Below are 12,050 nucleotides of genomic sequence, written 5' to 3'. Positions count from 1 at the left end.
ATAGTATTATTATTATTCGTAGTAGTAGCAGTAGTAGTAGCAGCAGCAGTAGTAGCAGTAATAATAGAAGTTGTAACAGCAGCAGTAAGCAGTAGTAATAGAAATATTTGAAGTTAAGGTACATATCGATTAAAATTGGAAATTTTATTATAATTAAAAAAATTATTAAAAAATTATTAATTGCAAATAAATAAAAAATTAATTAAAAATAAATAAATAAATAAATAGTGAATTAATAAATACATTGTTTGATTGATTGGTGACGTCCCATGTAGGCATACTTATATACAACTTCATCATATATCTAATGTGTGTGTGTGTGATACATTAACAGATGGATACATAATACATAGATCATAGATAGATAGATAGATAGATAGATAGATAGATAGATAGATAGATAGATAGATAGATAGATAGATAGATAGATAGACAGACAGATAGATAGACAATATATCATTGATACGTATACTCCCACCTTAGACTAAAAAATAAAATAAATAAATTAATAAATACAGAAAATATATAAATGAAAAATGTTATAAAGTTTAAAAAAAAACAATTTTTTTAATAATAAAAATTAGACTGTTTAAAAATTACTGTATAAATTGATGTATGTATGTATGTATGTATGTACGTGTGCATGTATGTATGTGGGCGTGTTTGTATGTATGCGCGTGTATATACATCTGTACACATAAGTATATGACGAACAATATACAATACCATCGGGAAACTAAACAGGTACAATCATATATATACACAACACATTCATACAGAATTTCATTTAGTTATTCTTTTTATTTTCTCTCATTCATTCACCATTCATTCATTCATTCACGCAGCAGCTAAAGCACACACACACACACACACACGCACAGCAAAGAAAACAAATAGCAATTGCCTAGCACCCACCCGTTGACAAGAAAGAATTGAATTTAAAGAGAAAAAAACATCATCACCCTCATTATCATCACCATCGCGAACATCATCATCATCATCGCGAACATCATCATCATGATGATGTACGCAATAACAACACGTTGGAAAACTAAAATAGAGAAACACAGTGCAGAGTAGAAGTTGCTTATTTAAGGTTCGTGTCCCGATGCAACTAACCGTCACACATGACCAAACCCACACATACAAACACGGCGTGCAAACCACATATACATACATGGATACATAGGCTCACACAGTGCAAACATCTACTTTAATAGGTAAACAGAGACAAACAAACAGACAGACAAATATGCAGGAACAGAAGGTATACGGTATACACACACACAAACACGCATAGACACAAAGACACGCACACACATACAAACACACACACAAGACACACACACACAAGACACACACACACACAGAAGACAGATTCATACAAGTACAGGCAGTGGATGTGCCTCTGTGTTGAGGACCCACCTGTCCAAATCGAGCGTAGAGTCGGGTGAGAATAAGAGGTAGAGGTATTTCAGGGTCTCGGCCAGGAAGAAACTCTGCTGGACGTCATCCTTAGCAGAGTGAGCGTCGTAAACATCCTTTATGCCCGTGTAACCTCCGTCTTTTATTAGGCAGTGTTTTTCTAACGCCTGTTAATGTAAGGGTTGTTGTTGTTTGTTGATGTCAGAAGTTGTTGTTGTTAATGTTGTTGTTTGTTTGTTTGTTGATGTCAGATGTTGTTGTTGTTTTGTTAATGTTGTTGTTTGTTTGTTTGTTGATGTCAGATGTTGTTGTTGTTGTTTTGTTAATGTTGTTGTTTGTTTGTTTGTTTGTTTGCTGATGTCAGAAGTTGTTGTTATTGTTTCTTTAATAATGTTCTTAGTTGACGTCAGAAGTTGTTTTGTTAATGATGTTGTTTGTTTGTTTGCTGACGTGAGATGTGGCTTGTTGGCGTGTGGTTTTATTTGTTGATGTGAAAAGATATCATAGTTCGCTGGCGTTGTAGTTTGTTGATGCTAATGTTTGTCAATTGCTGTCATTGTTTATAGATGACGTGAAACGCTGCTGCTTGTAAGATCTTGTTGCTGCTGTGGCGTTTCTAAATTTCATTACTTTCATATTTGTTTGCTTGCATGTTTGTTTCTTTGTTTGTATGCATGTATGTTTGTTTGCATATTAGTTTGCTCTTTTGTTTGTTATAAAATAATAAAAAGTAAGAACAAGGAACAAACCTGGGCAGCCTGCCACCCCCACTCCCTGTACATGTTGTTCTTGGTCAGTCTCCACAGGTAGAAGTAGGTCTCGATGACCTCAGGCCTCAGGATGTAGTACTTCTCCTGGCTTCTTGTCGTCGTCGCCTCTGAACTGTCCTCAAATCTGAAGGCTTCTGGACCAAGTTTGGTAGCTGGAGATATGAAGATGGAGAGAAAAAGTATGATGATGATGGGACAAGAAGGATGAAGAGGTGCGAGATGGTAGAGAAAAATGAGAACCAAGAGAGGGAAAGAAAAAGCGAAATGAGAGAGAAAGAGAGAGAAATGAGAGAGAAAGAGAGAGAAATGAGAGAGAGAGAGAGAGATATGAAAGAGAAAAAAAAGAAAGAGGAAAAAATGAGGAAAAGAGAGTGAGAGAGAGAAAGGAGAGAGTATGGTGAGCGACTGAGAAGATGTGGAAGAATGAAAAGAAAGTGTGCAGTAAGATTGTTGTCTTGTTCCCTCGTTAGAAATATCTTCTCGTGTCGTCCAGCAACACAAAATTGATATAAATTTAATGGATGAATGATAACCTCATCCAAACTATCATCACAATCATATCGTCACCATTACCATTGCAACAATCATTAATAATTATAATAATAATGATAATAATAATATTGTTGTTGTTATCATCATCAACATCATTATCCTCATCATCATCCTCCAAAGAGTTTGATGTGAGCTTTAAATAAGCTAAATATTTAAATTCACTCTTATCAAAGTTTATTATTTTAAAACTCAACAACCGTTTAACTGATAGCATTTCTCCTGGATGATGATGATAAATAGACCTACTCTCAATGATAGAGGTGATGATGATGATGATGTAGTTGAAAAAAGTTGATGAAATTTATATAAAAAATAGTTTTCTCATTTATATCTGCCCATAGCACATTCATACCAGAAATTTAGTAATTTATCAATATCATCCACGAATATGGTGCTTAATCACCATTATAATTTATAATATCATCATAATCTGTATCATGATGGTGATATGATGATATCATGATGATATCATAATGATATCGTAACTATAAACACAAACATTGTTCGTTTGTCTTCCATTTAGTAGTAATTTCAAACAACAACATCATCATCGTGTTATAATCACAAAGTAGATGATCATCTTCCTTCTCATCATCATCCTCATCATCAACATCCTCTCAAACCTTTTCAACATTATTATCAGCACCATTACCCAGCTCTCAGAATTCTATCACCTAGAACGCATCGCCATCATCATCATCACCACAATCAAGCACACATATCAGCGTCATCTTCAATCATCTTCAAGCCATCATCATTCCAACATCACCACCATGACCACCATCCTCATCATTACAAACCAGTCCTATCATATGATTCATAGCACGTCTTGCCAATGTCCTTGGCCACTTTCATGTGTTTTTCCTTGTCATCTGAGTGTTCTGCCCCCAGCCCTATCATACCCCCTGTGTGGGTGGGTAGGTGACTCTTTTTAAAATATAATTATGAATCATTCCTCCAACCAATCAGCCAGTCGTCAATCAATCAGCTGACCAGTGAAGCAAGCCAGATGATCCATCTTATGTTCCAGTCTTCCATTCTTCATCTCTGCAAAGTACACAAGGCCGTTTCGAGATGTCTGAAGTAGCCTGTCCATGACTGTCTACATGAATTTGTGTACGATACATATGCACGTGTATGTATGTATGTATGTATGTACGTACGTACGAATATATGCATGTATATATGTGTCTGTGTGTATGTATGTGCGTGTGTATGTCTATCACTAGACCACCATCATCATTATATCATTGTCATTATCACATTAGGCTATCTCCAGGTTATCACATCATAATCACACCAGGCTATCTTCACCATCATCACACCAGGCTATCTTCACCATCATCATACCAGACTATCTTCACCATCATCACACCAGACTATCTTCACCATCATCACACCAGACTATCTTCATCATAATCACACCAGACTATCTTCACCATCATCACACCAGACTATCTTCATCATAATCACACCAGACTATCTTCACCATCATCACACCAGACTATCTTCATCATAATCACACCAGACTATCTTCACCATCATCACACCAGACTATCTTCACCATCATTACTCACCTTCATGGCCTCATCATACATAGATTTGGCCAGGGCGTCAGTTTTATTCTGCAGCCATGATTTCAATAAGTATTCATAAAATGAATCCCCCAGTGCACCCAACGACGTATGTCCTTCGTCAAATTGTACACATTTGTCGTGAATAAATTTGCATAATATTGTGACAAGTATGAATAAATTAACATTAAATTACATTACTCTAAGCTACTCTGCATAGCAAGCACGACAGACATTCACACACGCACTTACACAGATGCACACACACACACAAACATACAAAAACACAAGCACACACGCAAACACGCAGTCACATCAAACTTAAACAGGCATACCCACACAAGAGACATGAAGGAACACAGGTACATATTATTTAATTATTTAAAACAACAATCATCATCATTCAAACCTCATCATCACACAATTATCATTATCGTCATTATAAACACCAAGACATCACCATCATCACCACTATCCAAACATCATCATCATCATCAACTCACTTTGCCCCCACCTGCCAGTGGATGGGTGGAGGTAGTTGGGGTAGACGCCATCTTGTCGTTCCATCTTCGAGATGTACTCACGAATCCTCGTCACCTGATTGGTCGACGATGATAATGATGACAAGCGTTGATGATAATGATGTCCATATGTCCGTAGTACTAGTAGTAGTAGCAGTAGTAGTGGTAGTAGTAGTAGTAGTAGAGGTAGTAGTAGTAGAGGTAGTAGTAGTAGTATTAACTTGTCTAACTCATCAAAGATATACAAGACAGCTAAATGCATTCTTTCGTTCATTTTCATAACAAGAATTTGATCCAAACTGCTGAAACTGAAATTAAGACATTTGAAATGTTGCCAGTTTAAACATTTGAAACAGACCAGCTGGTTGATTCCATACAGTAGTTCATCTGTTATCATCACACAGCATACTACGTGAGTAGTCCATAAAATTATGAAAAAAATAATCACATCATCATCATTTTACTCATATAATTAGGATGATATTTTATTTCATTTTTTTTTATCACGTTTCAATGAATTTTTATTTTCCAGCAAAACTTTCTTTCCTCCTTTAAATGCATACCTCTAAGTGTATCTACATAGGTATGCAGGCCACTTATGTAACAATGGGCAGACCGCATTTAATTACACTGTCTTGAAAATAAATTACCATTAATATCGCCTAAAATAAAATTATGACGCTACCAATTATGAAACTAATTACAGACATAATTAATTATGGCAATAATTGAGATGATAATTATAGTTAGGATAGTAATTATGGATAGTAATCCTAATGGTGATAATTGTGATGACGACAACGACGATGACGACAACAGTAATTAAGACGAAGACGACTATGATATATTGATTAGAAATGTTTCGTATCAGATGATGTACATGTATAATGTATACAACAACATATGCATGGAACAGTCATTTCATTTCCCTCCTACAATCTCCAAACATGTCTAAACAGGAAAGAGGCCAATCAATGGAGTTATTTTAATATACAAGAAATTTAAGCGCGTGAGGCTACAGACAGGCTCACACGCACAAACCGCATACATACATACAAATGAAGAAAGAGAATAAAGAAGAGATAGCCAAAAAGGAGAGAGAGAGAGAGAGAGAGAGAGGAAGAGGGCTGAAGATGAAGAAAGAAAGAAAGAGAGAAAAAGAGGAGACTATTTTCATCTTCCACATACCAATACATCATAAGATACATAAGACATTGAAAACCACATTACAGACACAAAATAAAGATGACTAGATTTTAGATTCTGCTGTTGATATTTCGTTGTTGTTGTTGCTGATGTTGTTGGATACAAACATACAAGATGTTTGTACAAAGATACAAGATACTTCGATAGATATTTCCAGTGTATTTACATGCGCTGTGTGTTTGTTGCTGATGCAATTAAGAAATATAGAAAAGAGAATTGTAATAAATAAATAAATAAATAAATTATTTAATTAATAAATTAATAAATAAATTACTTAATAAAAACATTGTCATATGTTAATGTTGGATGCACATAGATTCATAACAAGCATTCTATGAAAATTTTTACATATAAACGAAGCAAAAACATCATGCAGTAAAATCTCAAATATTAAACAGCAATATTAACTTCACCATCTTCCAATACATATTGATAACACCACTGATAAATGGCTACAATAACTACATAAATAAATTAGAAGATATCATAGAAATTGTCATGGGAATAGCAATGAATAAACAAACACAAACGTCAAACATCTCCACCAACACCACCACTACCACCACCACCAGCAGCCCCACCAACAACAATCAGACCTTCTGCAGATAGACAGGGTTTCCAGTTATGTTGCTAAGGTACGCAAACTCCAGATGAAGTGTCCCGAATTCTGAAAGTATCGAACAGCCACCACTGGCCCAGGACCAGTTTTTGCGAGATCCACTGCGGTTTTGTCAATTTAAAAGTTAACAATTCGGTAGACAATTCATTCAGTCAGTCAATTCATTCATTCAGTCAGTCATTCATTCATTTAATCATTCATTCTTTTATTTATTTATTCAGTTAGTTCATTTATTCATTCACACACTTAGTCATTCATTCATTCATTCATTCATTCATTCATTCATACATTCAATCAATCAATCAATTTTTGCTGGAGTCAAATGACTCCAAGACTTTGGAAGACGTTATGAATTTAAAAAAAAATTTATTATTTTGAATACTGCAAATAAACGCTAATAATGTGAATAAAATCACGTAATTTTTTCAGTATGTTTTAAAACATGAACATAAATCAACTTTATTAATAAAAGCAATTTCAGGGACTGATTGATCTCAAGTATTGTTATAGTATTATTATCTAACAGTGATATTTAAGCAAAATTATCATGGAAAAGTTTATCAATTTTTCTGGGCAGAGTCGTAGCCAGAAATTTGAAAATTTTTACCTGGAGTCACGGAAAAAGTAGGAATTTTATGGGGCAGGAGTCAGATAATTTTTGCCCGACTACAACCACCATGATAAAAACAATCATATCTCTTTTTACAAATGAAAGAACAAAAGTAAATAAGTTATGGCAATAAAAATTAGTGTTTGTTAGATTGCCAGCCAAACCAGAAAACCAACTCAACGTAAAGTGAAACTAACGTCTGAAGGTTAAGGATAGCGTACGGAATTCCAGTTTCAGTTTCAAAAGCAGGAAGTAGTTTGTCAGCTATTTCAACTGCTTTGTCCTTGAAAACCTGTTGGAAAGTTGAAACATGATAAATGGCAACAAGCATACTATTAAAACAACAAAGTGTGAAGGGAAGAAAATACAAGATGAAGGAAGAAGACAATCCCAAGTAAAAGTAAAAAATAATGAATGTGATGTGTGTGTGTATGTTCAGTTGGCACAAAACTGATCTGATCATCTAAAAATGTATAGCAACTTTAAATCTGCTATAACAATCTTTTAATAAATTTCATGCAATCGTTCAACTTTATTTTGGCAAATTTTTTTCTATTATAAATGGTTTTTTAACAAAATATCAAAAGACACTTTAAAACATGATTGAAAAACTGACAACAACTACTCCATAGAAGTGGGAGCGTTTTGTAATGAATGCATTGAACAACAACAGCAACAACAACACACGTTTAGACGACATTTTCCCCGAGATCAGGGGTTGCCGTTTGGCTACCTATGATGAAACCGAAATGCCCCTCGACGCCATTCACATCTGTCACTCGCCTCAGTATCACGCAACCCCCCGCTTTCACTCTGTCCTTCTCCACCTGCTCTCTCCATACCAATCGCGGACGACTCCTTTCCTATCACTCCTTCAACCTTGAACTCCAACGCTCGCCTAATCCCGACCCTTTCATCCCTTCTCAACACATGTCCATACCACCGCAATCTCGATCTCCTTATCAATGTCACAATGCATTGAACCCTCCATAATATTCTGTAAACAAATCTCAGACAACTGTTCAACTTTTTTTGGCAAATTTTTTTCTTATTGAAATAATTTTTTGTGGACTCAAAAAAAAATTAAAGGTTGATCATCACACAGCAGTAGCTCGTCATTCAAACAAAATGGTAAGGCCAAAAAAGCATGATAAATAGAAGCCTCTTATGAGCCAGAAATTTAAGCCAGAAACTTCATCGTTGTGATGTGTCAGAAAAATTTACTTCTTCTTGCTGGCAGACCAGAGAGGGTAAATTGCACTGGTTTTTATTTTGGTTGAATATATTAAAGAGAAGACAAGGTAGACATTTTAAAGTGGATTGTCATTATTTTCGCACCAACCTAATAAAAAATATCTAATCCAACATGAAGATAACTATCAAATTTATCACCAGAGACTAAGAGAGAGAGAGAGAGAGAGAGAGAGAGAGAGAGAGAGAGAGAGAGAGAGAGAGAGAGAGAGAGAGAGAGAGAGAGAGAGGAAAGAGAGAAAAAAAGAAAGATAGAAAAAACAAGAAAATCATTGTTAGATCAATAACAACCTGCTCATTATAAGAAAAATTTTATCATTGAAAAACTCATATCCAATAAAAATAGCAATAACAATAGAAACAACAACAACAACAACAACAACAATGATAATAACAACCATAATAATAATAAACAACTATAATAATAATAAAGTAGCAATAACATATTAATATTAAGGTGTTCATGTTATTGATGGATTGTTATAAGGTCGTCTCTAAATGTCATTGAATTTAATTATTTACAGCTAAATATTCAATAAAATTATGAAATAATAACAATAATTACTCCGATTATTATTTATCAAATTATTTGTTATTCATATCAGTATTGTCACTATAAGTATAATCATCAGTCAATTAAAATTACATCCACATAGTAGCTAAACAAACAAACAGACAGACAGATAGATCATCATTTCCAACAACTCTCTCTGAATCCTCATCATCATCGTCATCATCATCACCAATATCATCACCCTCATCATAATTATCTTATCATTATCATCATCGTCGTCGTCATCATCATCAACAAGATCACAAACAAAACTAGCCGCAAAAAATGCAACCATACATTCAAACGTGCAAATTTTAGTATTTACTAAGGCGGTGCAAGGGTGTAATGACTAAGGTGCCTGGCATTGCTGATGCAGTGTCCGGGTTCGAATGCAAAAAGATCCCCGCCTATCACATGCAATGTGATAGGCGGGGATCTTGTATGCGTGTGTGATGCGTTTATTTGCATAATGGTTATGCGCATCAGTCGCTTGCCATGGCGGCGCTATATAAAATGGCATTATTATTATTATTTACTAATAGGCAATACATAAACTATTCAATGGTAACAAACACAGATGACAAGCAGATGCACAATTACACATAGTAGCTAAACAAACAAACAGACAAACAAACAGACAGATAAACAGACAGACACAACCAGACAGACAACCAAACAAAAAATTATTTAACCCCTTCAACATAAACCAAACAGTTGAAATATATACAACACGGTGCTTGAGATATTTATGTAAATAAACATAGGCACCAGCACATGTGTCTCTATCCATGGATAGATTATAGAATAAGCAAACATTTATATTTTTCAAAAATATCACATAAAAAAAAGGTCAATTCAACCTCAAAAAAGCAAGCTAAATAAACAAATACATATAAAAATATACATACATGCTTACAAACAAACAAACACATCCGCTAAAAAATACACAGAGCACATACAATGGCACACAGACAATCCCATACATAGTACATTACATACATGAACACAATGCATACACACAAACACACACACACTCACAAACACACACACTCACAAACACACTCAGAAATAAACGTGCAATCCCACAAAAACAATCATATACAAATACATAATAAAAATACAAACACACACACACAAACAAAAGCAATCACATAAAAATAACTGCACACACAAGCATACAAAAAAATACAAAAAGATACAAACAGCATCTTTGGAGAGTGCATAGCAAGCCAGTAGACCTCCAACAAATCTGATGTTTACTTCAAACACTGATATATCTGAATTCTGATTTTTAATAAACCAGTCAGTCGGCCAGCCAGCAAGTCAGCCAGTAAAAACAATCAACTCAATCGACCTGACATTTCAGAGAATCATTTCTCAAACAGCCAATCAATCAATCAATCAATCAATCAATCAATCAATCAATCAATCAATCAATCAATCAATCAATCAATCAATCAATCAATCAATCAATCAATCAATCAATCAATCAATCAATAAAACTTTCTACATCCAACTAACTGCCATTAAGCAACCAATCAACCAACCAATCAAACATTCAACTAACAGCTTCAAATCTGAACGACTCCTTTACCCACTGCCTGCCCCTGGCGAACTCCTCTGTGAGACCCATCAAATAAAGAGTGTCCAACCCGTCAACAATCGTCGCCCCCATTTTCGAGTGGCCAAAAATATTGGCAGAGTGGCCTCTTTTAGAGATGGGCTTCAGTTCGTTCTCGCCCCAGGCATGTTTCTCGTACATGCTCCAGGCATGTTGCATCATCTGCATGAGGTCAGGGGAATGATGGTGGAAAATGTGATGGAGTGATAAAAATTATTTAGTACTGGTTACTGTCAGGGAAAAAAATGTTGGTTATGGAAAGGTAAAAATTAATTACGTATAAAAAAATGAATTAAAAGTTGTTGAAATAAAAAAGAGAGTTAATTACTATATAATAAACCATTTAAAATAAGGAAGTAATTTTTTAAGCTTGAGCGCGGCTGATCTGGATTGAATACTTATTACGGATTAATAAATTTGAAAATTAATTAAATTTTTTTCAATAAAATAAATTTTATTAAAAATATTTTAAATTCAGTAAACTTATTGATTATAGAAATGACAAAAAAAAACTAAAGAGATATATAACAAATAAATAACATTAGCTAGCTATGAAAGTACATCCAAAAATAGCATGAATGATATTTTATGTTAATAATTGTTTAATATTAATTAATCTAACAACAAATAACAGATAAAACTAAAAACTGATTAAGGTTTTAGTTATTTAGTAGACTTTGAATATAACATTTACTAATTATAATAATAATCAAAATCAGTGGTTATTTAATAAGCATATTCCTAAATTACAAAACCGACTAGTTTAAATTGTAAAAAGTCAATATTTGGCATCGTTTGATCACAATAATAAAATATTTATTGAAAGTTAATTAAACAACACGACATGGTTATTAAATATTAAGGAAAAATCAACTAAATAATGCAGCACAGCAAAGTAAAAACAAACTTGCACAATCTTCATTCTCCTCATCTTGCTCTCCTCATCATCAGCAGATCTTCCAACTGACGGACCTCCACCACCACCAACACCATCAGACTTTTTCTTATTAAGAGAAGGATTAGCTGGAAGAGGTGATGGAGTGACGGGAAATTGTTCCTCATCCCGCCTAACAGTCAGTGGGGGTTTCGCTAAAAAGTTCTTCCTGATTTTATCCCAGAGGCGGTCGGAATCATCTTTTTTATGTACATCGCCGTCCACACCTTGTCCGTGGGCACCGGCGTCGGGCACAAACATGCGCACTGGAACGTGGGCGCTCAACTTCTCACTGCCACCCAAATCCCAAAAATCAGGCAGAAAAAATGTCCCTCCGAAGCAAGCCAGCGTGAAGAAGGCAAATATTAAAATTACCAGATTTTTTTCTCGTAATTTTAAAACACGTCTGCACAT

The 12,050-nt window shown here is 34.6% G+C and overlaps 1 protein-coding gene across 1 annotated transcript; it reads right to left on the bottom strand.

The window, feature by feature from the left end:
• Window positions 1–1,379: 1,379 nt before the first annotated feature.
• Window positions 1,380–12,050, bottom strand: HELRODRAFT_87481 (hypothetical protein; the record flags this gene model as incomplete). Its single annotated transcript, XM_009028719.1, has 11 exons — window positions 1,380–1,592; window positions 2,175–2,347; window positions 3,548–3,652; window positions 3,741–3,849; window positions 4,325–4,437; window positions 4,825–4,918; window positions 6,645–6,768; window positions 7,475–7,569; window positions 10,285–10,365; window positions 10,649–10,864; window positions 11,610–12,050. The coding sequence occupies 11 exons, from the start codon at window positions 12,048–12,050 to the stop codon at window positions 1,380–1,382; spliced, it is 1,764 nt and encodes a 587-aa protein (XP_009026967.1).

The sequence above is a fragment of the Helobdella robusta genome (assembly GCF_000326865.2).
Source record: "Helobdella robusta unplaced genomic scaffold HELROscaffold_58, whole genome shotgun sequence".
Lineage (NCBI taxonomy): Eukaryota > Metazoa > Annelida > Clitellata > Rhynchobdellida > Glossiphoniidae > Helobdella > Helobdella robusta.
This window is presented reverse-complemented; position numbering and strand designations above follow the sequence as displayed.